Source organism: Amblyomma americanum, chromosome 6 (assembly GCF_052857255.1).
Source record: "Amblyomma americanum isolate KBUSLIRL-KWMA chromosome 6, ASM5285725v1, whole genome shotgun sequence".
Lineage (NCBI taxonomy): Eukaryota > Metazoa > Arthropoda > Arachnida > Ixodida > Ixodidae > Amblyomma > Amblyomma americanum.
Genome location: NC_135502.1, coordinates 77,410,805 through 77,424,472, shown reverse-complemented (window position 1 = coordinate 77,424,472; position 13,668 = coordinate 77,410,805). Strand labels below are relative to the sequence as shown.

At 41.2% G+C, this 13,668-nt stretch overlaps 1 protein-coding gene across 1 annotated transcript; it reads left to right on the top strand.

Annotated features, from left to right (window-relative positions):
• Positions 1-18: 18 nt before the first annotated feature.
• Positions 19-12,746, top strand: LOC144093756 (zinc finger protein 830). Its single transcript, XM_077627453.1, has 9 exons — positions 19-179; positions 295-390; positions 487-583; positions 670-700; positions 1,729-1,847; positions 4,290-4,435; positions 6,336-6,413; positions 8,753-8,829; positions 12,236-12,746. The coding sequence occupies exons 1-9, from the start codon at positions 57-59 to the stop codon at positions 12,396-12,398; spliced, it is 930 nt and encodes a 309-aa protein (XP_077483579.1). The 5' UTR covers positions 19-56; the 3' UTR covers positions 12,399-12,746.
• The last annotated feature ends 922 nt before the right edge of the window (positions 12,747-13,668 follow it).

Here is a 13,668-nt window from a genome sequence, read left to right as displayed (position 1 = left end):
ACCATAATGACTGCCACTGTTTTATTTATAATCCAATCCAGTTCAATCCAACCAAGATGGCAGCGCCCGGTGCGCGAAAAAAAGTTATCCAAAAAGATGACTTAAAGCGCTTGATGAGAGAGCGAAAGGAAGCTTTAAGTCAGTCATCGAAAAAAATCACATCTCCATATGCCAAATATCCTTTTATAATTGTTGTGGTTTCGTTATGAATACCGAAGCCGTTGCGTTTCGGGTTCGCTTGCATACTGCTGTGTAAAACTGATTTTCTTGTTTTCCTTAATATAATCCACATATAACAGTTTAGGGCAGCTAATGTGTTCAGTATGTATGGTCCACGTCAAAACTGAAACATTATGGGCAACTCATGTTCTCGGGAAAGCCCATAAGCAAGTAAGTGAAGCGATCGTGAACGATCGCTTCGATTTTGGTTTGCTGAGTAGGACGGCAAATTGAGTGACGTTGCTGTTTGTCTTTCTTGCATGTCAGAATGTGGAAGACTTTAAACAAAGCACGGCCAATCGTGGACAAAGTGAGAGCATTCTCAGCAAGCGCCGAAATGATGCATCAGCTGACAATCAGAACGGTGCGTTTTTCGATGCCGCCATAAGTGGTTTTCTTGATGGTCGGTTCACACTAAATGCTAAACTGTTTGGATTGATTTTATTTCAGATAAAGGCCGAAGCCTACCAGGAAACGCGAGGTTAGTGCATTTTATCAGATAATTATATCATAATCCTCTCAGCCATCTTGTTTTGAGGCAGTTTGTCCAAGTAAAAACTTTTTCCTTATGTAACAGAAATACTTGTAGCTTAACGATTTTAATTACTTCTAAGAGCTGCAAATAATGCAAAGTGAAGAATTTTGTTGTAGGCATCTTTCATGCTCAAGTCCTTTTCCATGCCTGGCTATGCATGTTTATAGCTTTCATTGTTTTAGTGACTAAATATTTCGCCTGGGGCCAAAGTGCTCCAAGTAGGTAAAATGTCGATGGCCATTAGGTATTTAATTGGAGTGGTTCCATATTTTTGTAATGGCCACCACTGCGGCTTTAATTGTGTTAATGAAACTGCTTGTATTTTACCTGCTCAATCCATAAGCATTCTTGAATGTTGGAAGTTAGAGTATGTAAGGGGCATCAGTAGTATGCATAAGTATAAAATGAGTTTGCAGGTTCGACCTGGCTATGACAGCATATTTAAATGGGGGTAGAATGCGAAATTGCTATTTAAGCGGAGGAAGAATGCGAAATCGTTTGTAACCATCCTGTCTATAGAACTTACAGGAAGTTGCCACTTGAGAAATGGGAAAGCAATTTTTTTACTCTTTCTGAAGTGGCAGTCTCAGAGCTATATACCACAAATTCTATGACGAACAGGGTAACATTTTTACCCTTATTGCATTCCTTGATGTCAGTAAAAACCAATGGCATGCATTTTAGCGAGTTCCCTGCAACAGAATTTCTTAAATGCTCAAGACGATAAACCTTACTTAAAGGATTACATAAGTGCATAAGGACTTATTTTACGTGAAGTGAAATGGTATATTGGAATTGGTACACAAAAACACATGCTTCCTGAAGATTTCATAATTATGACATTAAGAATAAAAATGTTTCTTTTAAGACCCTGTTCCCCCTCTTGTAAAATGGTGATAAAGATAATAGCACTGAATAAGTATTGAAGGGACACATGAAACTGCATGTTTCATTGTTGTATTCATTTGTTGCAGTCCCCCTCACAAAAAGGCGAAAGGTCCTCTCCTCACAGAAGACTACTCATCAGATGAGGACATGGATGTTATTGAGCCTGCTCAGAGGCAAAATTCTGCAGAGTCTGCCCTTCCAAAGGGCAAGTTTGTTCTTGTGTCCTTGTCATTTATCCTAAATAATGCAGTGAAGATTACGGGCAGTTGTGCTAAAATTAATGTTTCACATAGGCCAGAATAAAAGGTGCTGCCTCTAGCAAACAATGCTGCAAGGTACAAAAACAGCGCACAATAAAGAGTTCAGAAGCATGGCATGCACAGTCTTTATCAGAATAATGCAAGCCACACAATTCGGTTCTGATGGAACTCCAGGGAGTACAGAGGTGCATAGCGTTAGGAAGACAGTCTTTCTTGCTCGCTACTGAGGGGCAGTGTAAAAATTGTTAGGAATACTATGGATCTAGCTAAAGAGGCTGTTGACAGTTGTGAACACATGCTAAGTGGCCCATTTACTTTTTTAAATCTATGAATTGCCTACAGAATTTGTTTAATTATTAAAACCTGCCAATACTTCAATCACACAATGCTTCTTTTATTATACTATGCCTTTATTCAGTCACATGTTAAGTACTGCTTAATACGCTGAGGAAATACTATTTAATACTCACCTTAGTTCACTTCAGAGTGTAAAGCACCAAGCTGTCAGAGTAGTCTCTTGTTGTCCCATATTGTTCTAGCATTATTCTGTTACTGAACAGTAACAATATTCTGTTCATCACCAAGACTGTTCAATATAATGTATGCAGATTTATCTGTGGTTAACAAATAATCAAATTTCTCTACCTTTCATTCAGTCATGCTATTAGTGACATGCATGTATACTAATACTAACGTGTACTAATTAACTGACGTCACTAAACCTGCAGTCAATGATAATTTCATTTCGCTGTGGGTACACACAAGCTACATGAAACCAAAGGTTCATTTTTCAGCTTTTTTATTTCGGAATATGCTGACACTTTGCGTAAAAGCATCTTATTCAGCATTTGTATTCTGAAAGGAACTGAAACATTTTTAATGTGAAATCACTACTTAACACAGTCAAACTCAGCCAAGAATCTTGTGGCTTGCATGACCTTGAGGTTGACCTTGGGCGACCTGCAGAAATAAAATAAATATTGCTGCAGCTGGGTTTCAAACCTGTACCAGCGCAAACAGATTAGCTTCGATGGTCACTGCTATGCCATCGCCGCAGCCGATCACGTCTTGTGTTAAACTGCAACACACTCTCGCACTGTCCATTGCACATCATCGTCTCCATCAGCTTCCATCTGTGCACAAAAGCTTTCGTATGCCCTACTGGTTTAACTGCGTTAAAACCCTACCATTTTTTTTTACTGGAAATGAGTAGCATATATTTTTTTTTGCTTTTACTGCTGCTTTGATTCATTATTCTTTGCTTTGTCCTGCACTTACAAAAATGATTTTATGTACTCTTTAAAAATGTTTGTTTTTTATTTATTTTTTTTACACAGTTGTGTGTTTGCTTGATTTGACTAAATCTATTACCTTCAGTGTGTTATATCATGAATTTGTTTTAGTGCTTATAGTGTATGTATATTTCCTGTTTGCATCTGCTTAACATTTGTTCTCGAATTTGTATTGATTATACTGTGCTGTTTCTTGATTTATTAAGTGCTTATTTACAAGCAATAGGAGGCCCCGATGCAGTTACTGATTGCAGAATCTCGTTCTGGACGTTATTTTTGGTGTCCAACTGAATTGTTTTATTCTCTGCTGCTGACATTATAAGTTTACAGAGCAGAATTTATATTGAAACACTAAAGTGTCTTGTGACTTTGGCACATGACGTGAAAATGACAGGCACAGTGATGTACTCTCAGGCGAAAGCACAAGATGCATATCTGAATTTAAGGTTCCATGCCATGGATGCAAAGACAGCCAGTTTTTTTTATGCCTTGTGTACTCTATAAACTTCTGATGCCAAGCGGGCTGTCAACATCAAATGAAACACGAATTAGACAACTGAAACGGGAGCAGCAAAATGCAAAGATTTTAGCTGAGGAATACTGAATATGTATTAGCATACTTGATTTTTACTTTGATGGCACAAAGTGCACTGTGCAGAAATGTTAATGGATCCAGCTTGTATTTCTTCTTCAGCAGGTAATTTTTTGTGTTCTTGTGTTCACGTTGCAGTTATCCTGTCCACGTTTTATTTGATGCTGATAACACATGCTGCCACTTGGTAAATTTTTCGACAGGTGGAGGCAGCTTTGGGACCACAGTAAAAGAAAAATTTATGGGCATTGCGTAATATTTTAGTCATGTGGTTACATTGAGCTGGCTGCAAGCCTGCATGACAATGACTGCTGATGTAAGTGACCATGCATAAAGTGACATATCCATGCATCCAGCACATAACCACACACTGCACGGTGCGTGTCATATTGTATGGTGTGCAGAATCACTTTTCTACATAACGTAGCTTTTCAGACTTGCATACAGTTTACAGAGTTCATATAAATCTGTTTTAATGCTTCTGTTGTATCCTTTTTTTGCAGACTTCTTTGATAAAACTGCTTCAGCACAGCCAAAAGCAGCTGCGACAGATAAACCTTTGCCGCCAAAGCCAGAGGTGTCAGCTAAAAAAACACCTGCGAAAGCAATACCAGAAGGCTTTTTTGATGACCCTGTCCTGGATGCAAAGGTAACTCACAACTGAAGGCATAATTATTTACTCTTTTGGATAGCTGGGTTTAGATTACCATGAAATTATGAGATCAGAAACGTTCCGTTAACTGAAGTTTTCTAATTTCAATTGTGAGTGCTTCTTTTTGAGCATGCTCTGCTTTAAACACAACCATATGTATTTGGAATGGCCTGTGCATTCTGTCCTCTCCTATGGCATTGTGCTGCCAAAGAAATACTGCATGACCAGTGGGTAGGGGTGAAGTGCACTGGTAGATGCTGTCAGTACTTGTACAGCATCGGGCTTCAATCTGTGCAACTTAAGGCATTCTCTGTAGCATTCTGGTTTGAAATAAAGGTTACAGGCCTTGCTTTGGTCCTTTGGGATCCTTGGCTATTTCCCTGGCCCTAGAAAGTATGCAATGATTGCTAGGAACTAAGTACGCATACAGCAATGCTCAGGAAGCACTTGAAGGAAAGCTAAACCTGACAGTTATCAAGATGATAATTGGCAATCTCAATGTTTATTTCACTGCTGAGTGCAAGCCATCAACCTGAAATGCTCTGGTGCACACTTTATAAGCATGTTCAGCAGCTGGGGCAGCCTAATGGCTTACAATGGCCTGTCGCGAAGGGTTCTTGAGCTGTTTGTTCTCCACTTCGGTCACAGGAAACTTGTGAGCTCAGGTCCTGTTGGATGCCCGCACGCTAGACTTGTAGAGTGGAACAAAGCAATAACCATAGTGTGCGAAGATGCTGCAAACACGAAGCATTGTGCTGTCAAATTTCACTTTTCAAAACTGCAATTATCTAGCATCTAATCACTACCTCAACTGTGCCAACTCTGCTCATTCTTGCCACTCAGTTTACTGACTGATTGGTTATATCAGCTGTCTTGGGGCTTTAAAGGATTAAAAGCCAAGAGCAAAGTCAAGTTTTACTGGGAGTTTGGTAATGTGAATTTCAATGACAGTGGGCGTGGTGTGAAATGCTGATGCCAGTTGGAGCGCTTTTAACTGTAGGTAGGGATAGGGGATGTCTGCTGTGTTTACACTGCTACACTCGCTCAAAGCTAAGAGCTACATTTAGTGAATGCCTTTTGGTGAGAGTATTGGACAACCAGTGTGCAGCAAACATTTGCTGTTGGTGGGGGTGTGGTTTGGGTGGGGGCGGTGCCAGTGTTGGGCAGGCATGTATACTGAACAAAGGAAGGGGAAAACCTCAGGGTACTTGACAATCGCTCATCCATGCATATAAGGCAGGCAACCTGCGTGGCGGACGCATTGAGAGAAACGCACGAGAGAGAGAGAGAGAGAGCTTGGGTAGTGCGAAGTGCTGATTTTAGTGTGTTTAATAACTTAGGGTAGCAGTGTAGGGTGTAGGGTACACTGCTACCTGTGTATTTGTCATGTCGTGGGGTGTCATGACAAATGCAGCGACAGGATGTGACAGGGAGGCAGAGAGTGTGAGTGGGGAGGGGGGTGCGGTGTTGACTGTGTCGGAGTAGCCGGGTGCAGTAAGCACTCATGGGTTGTTGGGGTGATGCTTGCGCGGATCACGCTGATGCCACCAATAACGACATGATCTCGAGGATTGCGTCATTCCTCAAGATCATGTTGCCGTCATAGCATAAAACAAAATGTTGCATTGGTACAGCGGCTTAGGTACAGGTTACTCCTTACTGATCTGGAAGTGGTTTTGCACTGCTTTTTAAATCTTGCATAGTATTGCTCCTGCAGTCTGTCTGAACATTTTTGGGATGGTGTTAGTTTTGTTTTAGGTTAGTCTCTATTGAATCTATTTTAGTCAATAACACATTGTGGCCAAAGGTTAATGAATTTCTGTAAAGTGTTACGATCTCAGCAAGTATAATTATGCTTACCAGGGGCTTACTTACTGTTTGTGTGTTCAATACTCAGGCGAGGAACGTGGAATACAAAGACCCAATTGAAGAGGAATGGGAGAAATTCAGAAAGGAAATTGCAGAAGAAACTACAGTAAGTTACTCTTTATTGTTTACCAACCATTACTGAACATTTACAAGTTGAAGGTTTTTGGTTTTCCTCAAGCCTGTTGCATCTGGTGAAGTATTTTGTTGGTGGGATGCTAACAGAACCCAAACTTATGTGGTTTTAATTTCCAGCTCTGTAGGTCCTTGACAACACATGCACAGATAGGTTCTGTGGGGCCATGTGTACCAACTTTAGTTTGCTGTTTGGTCGTTGAGGTCACTTGAATTACTTGTCTGATACTTGAGGCAGTGTCAGGTTGGTCTGTTGTGGACTCTGGGCTGTGTGCTGACTGTATTTGAGCACTTTTCCTATGTTTTGAAAGTTGTTAAAGAACACGATGTCTGCAACATTAGAAATTTTCAAGTACTCAAGCTTTAGCTATTTTAAGCGATACATAATATAGAGCTGCATAATATGAGGTGTACTGGAGAGATCAAAGGACACCTTCCTGTGTATTGCCCCCCCCCCCCCACACACACACACACGCACACACACACACTGTGCAGTCCTTATTATGTTTCACCAACAGCCCATATTGCTACCACAGTGCTGCATATTCAGCCACACAGGACTGTTTTAATTGGAGCTTGTATAAGCAGATTATCACTAACTCACTATTAAAATAACACAAGTTCATTTGATGCAGAGTTTGTGCACTTAGTATGCATTAAAAATGTATAGAAGCAGTTTATAGATTATGACGGTTGTTTCCGACCTGTCTTTGGTTTTCTAACCTTCGTTGCTTCTATTTGGTGCACATTCACATCTGGTCAACATAATTTTCACCCAAATAGTGGTGAAATTACGCACTGTCTGTGTTGGAGTAGGGGAAACTTGAGACAGCAATAGGTGGTCACAGTGGAAATTTAAAGTGGCTCCGGCAACTGGTGCTGGCTATTGCAATGCCACTCATAGTGTTATGGCTAGGGGTTGGAATTTTTGGTTTTAACCAAAAAAGACTGATAAGATTGCGCCGAATTCAGTTTTTGAAATTTGGTTTTAACTGAAGAAGGTCAGTATTCTTGATATGTAAGGCATGGCTAGCTGGCTGTTCAGTATGGGCTACACTCAGTCAAAGTTAAAAATTATCTTGTAGGGAACCTAGGGGCATGATAAGATGGTGGCATCATTGGATAAGCCATGAAGTTGTGCAATTTGAGATATTTTTTCAGTTATTTACACTCCTCTGCAGACCGGGAAGCACCACGTCCTTGCCGCCTACTAGTTAAGCACTCTTTGTTCACTATCATCTCCCGCTTAGAGCAGTTAGTCGGTAAAGAAGGTTTATAAACTGCATGTAGGCCACTGACGTGAAACTGTGCATGGTCGTCATGACAAATATAGTGTTCGGGCTACCACGACGATTGAGCTGCAGTTCCACTGCTGATATCAACATGCAGACTACGTGATGTCCCGCCCTTTGGCTCAACCAAGCGCGACAACCCAAAGAAAACATTTAGCCTAGTTCTTAGAAGTAAATTCTACTGGCATTTTTGACTGCCGGCTGCCTCATTAAAGTTGCATTTTCTTTTTAATTACGAAAGCAGTTCCTTCTACAAACACACCTCCAAGTACTGGTAAATTATGTTAAATGCTTGCAAACGCAGTGTTTATGTTGTCAGAAATGCCCAGTTAGACTCTAAGTGACTTTTGACCACACAGAATTGCCACATTAAATCACCGAAAAAAGTGAATAATTCATTTGTGTAAAAAAATATTCGCCGAAATTACCTGAAACTTGCATTTTGAAATAAACACCAAAAAAAGTCAGCCGAATTTAAACAAATAAAGACCGAAAAACTGCAACCCCTAGTTATGGCCCTGCTAGCAAAAGGAATGAACTAGGACAGGTGCACTGGAGCAGGGCTTTCAGTGGTGGTGTAAAATTCAGTAGTCCTTGATGTGTAAATAAGAGTACCTGTATATGTGCAGACGTGTACTACTTTGGAAGTGCTACCAGCACGTGTGAATAGCTCGTAAGGCAGACTTGATACTAAATGTTTCTAAATACAGAACTACGTCATGTGTGTGATGAAATGCAAATTTCCTGCCTCAAAATCTTCCGATTAGCAGAATTTAAAAAAGTACACTTATGGAGTTGCTGGAGGTAGAATTTAGGTCCACACTTGTGTAGATTTATGCTGGGGAGGAAATTTTAAATGGTGAAATTACAGTCTTGCTTATTTTATACAATACAGAAACACTTTATGTACATATGAAAAACACTGAATTATGGAGAACAATAGCAGCAAGTAATATTTTCCAAGAAGTAGCATGTAACCTGAGACAGAAAAGACTATGGTTGACGCACTTTTCCTTTCCAGGTGTCAGAGGCTATCATGGCTGAGGACATTGAAGAGAGCAAGGTGGAGCGTGACATTGAAGAAATTGATGAACAGATGTAAGTATGCAATTACAACCTTTGTCTGTAAAGTTCCAAGACTGAGTCCATTAAAAAAAAATGCATTTACCATTGAATTCATTTGTGCAGCACCCGTTCGAAATAGTCTCCCTTGCAGTCTGTAAACAGCTTCCAAAGATTCTTGAGGTCTTGGAAACAGTTGGGAAACGCTTCTTTTGGCAGGGCTGTCAGCTCCTTCGTCGTGGCATCTTTATTGGCCTCCACACTCCCCATCTAGTGGCCTTTTAAGGCTCTCTTCACACGAGGAAACAGGAAAAAATCGCATGGCGAGAGGCCAGGCAAGTATGGCGGATGGGGAAGTACAGTAATGCTGTGCTTGGCAAGAAATTTTGTCACGCTGAGAGCAGTGTGCGGCCTTGCGTTATCGTAGAGAAGGCTGCATTGTCCAGATGCCCATAAGTCAAGGTGATGGCGTTGCAGTGCATCACGCATGTGTTGGAGCACGTGGATATAAAACTCCTGATTCACCGTCTGTTCTTGTGGGATGAACTCGTGGTGTATGACACCTCTGACATCGAAAAAACTGTCAGGATCGTCCTTGTTTTGGTCTTCTGTCACCGCACCTTTCTCGACACCAGAGAACTTGTGGACCGCCATTCGGCGCTCTGCCTCTTTGTTTGTGGATTGTATTGAAAACACCATGTTTCGTCTTCAGCAATGATGCTGTCGACGAATGCAGCATCCTTCTGTGCCTCGGAGAGCAAATCAGCGCTCACCAATGCCCGCGTGTCCTTCTGGTCCTGTGTGAGGGAGTGCGGCACAAGTCTGGTATTCAGCTTTCGTTTCCCCAAGTTCTCACGCAAAATTTGGTGGCATATTGTCTTACTAATGTCTAGAGCATCTGATAGCATGCGGACTGTAATGGTGCTGTCTTGCTGCACGATTACCCTGATCCAAGCCATGTTGTTTTCATTCCGTGAGGCTGAAGGGCGCCCCTGCCTTGTGTCGTCTTCCACCGACGTTCTCTCCGAAATGAACCTCTTGTACCACTCGAAAACTCGTGCCCGTGATAATGTCTCATTGCCGTAAGCGTCACGAAGGAGCTCATACGTCTGTTTAGTTTAGTTTAGTTTAGTTTATGGAGGTTTAACATCCCAAAGCGACTCAGGCTATGAGAGATGCCGTAGTGAAGGGCTCTGGCACGTTTGTGTGGCTGTCTTGCCAAGCTTCACACAGAATTTTATATTTACACGCTGTTCGAGGTGGACGTACATCTCTTCACATTCACTCACAGTAGAATGCGCAAGACGACTAGTGACAACCTAATTTTCTGCATGTAGAGCCATCTAGAGGCTGCCACAGCAATTAACATAAATAGCTCAGGTTAGCCCGAAAAGATGACACTACACATTTGCACCAACATTTGTTTTGGGGAGTCATTTCTAGAGAAGAAAACAAATCAGTCTCAAAACTTTACGGACAACGGTTGCACTTGGTATATTTTGTACAGTTCAGATTGTTGACTTCTGAGTACATATACAGCATAGAATATTTTTTTATGTTTATCATTGTGCTAGTGCTTCATGCACAATTCTTATTTACAGTAGACTCATTAATTAAAATTTCTGTGGAGCATAGATTTTTGTTTTAATTATCAGAGGTTGGAATTATTAGAAGTTCATCTAAATATGAGGCTATCTGTCATTTGCTTTACAAATATCTGTGCATACAAATGGAATTTTGGAGCCTTCAGGCAAATGTCGTTACAAGCATCGGCACAATACAAAACATGGGTGAAAGGCATTGATTTGTTTATTCAACCTGCAGTCTCCAACCGGTAATGTGGTTGAAAAAAAAAGTTTATTATTGTACTGCTTTGTCAATACATTAAGGTCCCATTATTTTAGACTTTAAGGGACAGGAAAAAAAAACGTCCGAATTATCAAATGTCAAATGAACGAATGGCTCCAAAAAACTGCTAAAAACAGTTTTGCACAAAAGCAAATTCAGTTGGTGAAAAAATGAACGATGGTTGTCTGCTATTTAGTGAAAGCAGTTGCAACAACGAGTTTCTATATTTCTGCATGCACACTGTCAGGAATGTCTAAAACATAACTGCTTCAAAATGATAAGGGCTTCCACGGCCTCGTTCACGATGCGACGCGTCAGCGGTGAAGCTTCCTTGCAAGCGGCAGTGTTCGTGTGAGCAGGCTCCACTGCATAGAGGGAGCAGCTTGTGGTGAGCAGAGAAGCATGCGGATGCAAGTGAGGGGAATGCACATTGATGCCAGAACGGTGAAATTTCTTTTGAAAGAAATAAAAACCTACAACGACGCGCCAACTGGTGTCCAAAACAGTGAGCAGCTAGGCTTGGCAAGTTGGTGCGTGGCTGATAGCTGTTGTCCTCGGGGTAGTGGCAGGGCGCAGCAAACGAAACTGTGTTGCGACGGGGACCCTGCAGCAATTGTAATGCCTGCCTTTGCGCGAACTTCGGAGCTTGTGCGGGCAACAATGTACCATGCAATTCAGGCTTCAGGAGAGATATTTGGACGATCGCTTGCCGTGCCGGTCATACCTCGACACCGGCCCCCTTTTGGTAGCCATAGACTGTGCCATGACGCTTGTATCCGACCTCAGCCACCGCCCTCTTGCGTGCCGGGAAAGTTGGAGTGAGACAAAGCGTTTGAATTAAGCGGAGCCCCAGCTGTAATTAAGCAGCTTTGAAATGCATTGAAAATATAGCAGGCTAATCAAGTTTTGAAATTCGTTTTAATTCACCGAATGTGAATTTGAGTCTGAATTGTTACGAGTCTACTGTATTGCAAAACTAATATTCTTCATGCAGGACATTTCAACAAATGCAATGTGAAACCTTACTGTTTTTGAGTTCTGATATGCTTCTTGTTTACTCTCATCAGCAAGCTTTTTAGCATTAGTGCATTGTCATGGTTAAGGTGTTATTGGTGTTATGAGTGCTCACGCGGACTTTGATCTGAACGCTACATTATTGAATTACATCGCCTGTATACACACAAGCTGCATGTGATGTGTCTGCGTGCTCTTTCACGAGATGTTTTTTTATGATACTTAAAACTTAGAACTTCATAATGTTTCAGAATAACGGCCTGAGGGGTGAGTTGGTGCATGATGAAATGAACGGCGGCGCAACAAGGTGTCTCTTTCTTGTTAGTGTCCTTGTTGAGCCGCCGTTCATTTCATAATGTTTTCTGTGTACCTACATGTTATTATTGGCAAGGATTGAAGAGCTTTGCCACTGTGATAATTTTCATATAAACCCAGTGACAAATTAATTTCATTGTCGGAATACTTTAATGAAAGATCTGACAAATCATTTGAGGAAAGGAGGCATTAAACGGGAACCATTGTTGGAGTGAAATGTATGTAAAGGCAGTTATTAATAGTGGCCCTATTCTTTCTATTTCAGCCAAAATTGGCAGCGGGTTGAGCAACTTCAGCAGAGGAAAGAAGACCTGATGAAGAAGGAAGTGACCACAAATGATGCCAGTCAAGAGAGCAACAGTGATCTGGAAGAAGAGGAATATGATGAATTTCTCAGCTGGCGAGCAAAGGGAGCATGGAACGATTGACTGTACCTTGTCTTGTTTGCTTTGCCATATGATTATGTCTATTGGTGGCTTGCTTGAAGAAAGTTCTCTTGAGCCATTTCGAGAGATAGCATTTGCACTTAAGTCTGGCATCTTGATCGTGAAGCAGCTGTGTGCCTATGCTACGCCTGGAATCTATGAAAACATGACTGCGGTGTGATTCATGTGCGTGAACTTGCCAAGTCTTCGAAATTCTCGAGTCTGCTGCCATGCCATTGCAACACGCACTCTGTGACTAGATTACTGCTGTATCATCAACACATTATTTCTTACCATCATCACATTATTGAGTTACCATTAAAAATGTACAAAGTGTACAGATTTTGCAAACGTGTTGAATGTTTTTATTTCTGTGAAAGTAATGGTAGTGGCCATATTTTCTCCGCTGTTGATTTAACACATGTGCTACTCCTTGAATCATTTTTCTTACTTAGTTGATCCTTTTCAATGTTGGCAAAGAAGCTAATGCTCCTAACAAGCATCCAAGAGATATGGAATGAGAGACCACCACGAAGACGTAAAATAATCCTTCAGTTTTATCTTCAGAAAGCAGTAGTAATTGTCAATAACTGATGCAATGTCACTCATACTTGCAGAACATGACTGTTAATTAGCGTTTGAGCTAATATGTGGTGTTCATGCTTAATGGAACACTGAGGATAACTCCATTAAATTTTTGTTCATAGTAAAAATCAATACTATCGCTCTTTCCAAGTATGTTGATGTTTTTCCGGTAGCAAAAGGCACATTTATTACTTAGGAAATTGCATGCAAAAATCCTCTCGCCACTCCATTCAAACGTGATGTCTGCACCGAAAAGGACTCCTGATCAACATTTTGAAGGGAATGGCAGTCTAGCCTAGCCTCTGAGATCTGTGCCAAAAAACTGTCTACGCGTTGTAGTTTAGTTGCAAAATCGGCCCATAATGGCGACATCATTTTCCATTTTCTGTATTTTTTAGGTGATAAAAGCTCCATTTTCAGTATAACTATCATCTCTGTTGGTAGTGTGCAGTAATCTATTGATACAGGTCAGCTTTAATTTGCCCTCAGTATCCCTTAAAGGGGCTGTGAAAGGGGTCTCAACAAAGGTGCGATGTGCCTAGGATGATAAAGGACGCCACTTCACAAACATTCTCCAGCAAAAATTTTTTAAATGCGCTTTGTAGAAGAACCCGACCATGGCGGCTGCGTTTTTATGGAGGAAAAACGCTAAGGCGCCCGTGTGCTGTGCGATGTCAGTGCACATTAA

What these genes read in the sequence shown, in the direction of transcription:
- LOC144093756 (XM_077627453.1), top strand. Translation starts at nt 57, where the DNA reads ATGGCAGCGCCCGGTGCGCGAAAAAAAGTTATCCAAAAAGATGACTTA. An exon ending in AGCCTACCAGGAAACGCGAG is followed by an intron (nt 701 to 1,728) that starts GTTAGTGCATTT and finishes CATTTGTTGCAG; the next exon opens with TCCCCCTCACAAAAAGGCGA. An exon ending in ACCCTGTCCTGGATGCAAAG is followed by an intron (nt 4,436 to 6,335) that starts GTAACTCACAAC and finishes TTCAATACTCAG; the next exon opens with GCGAGGAACGTGGAATACAA.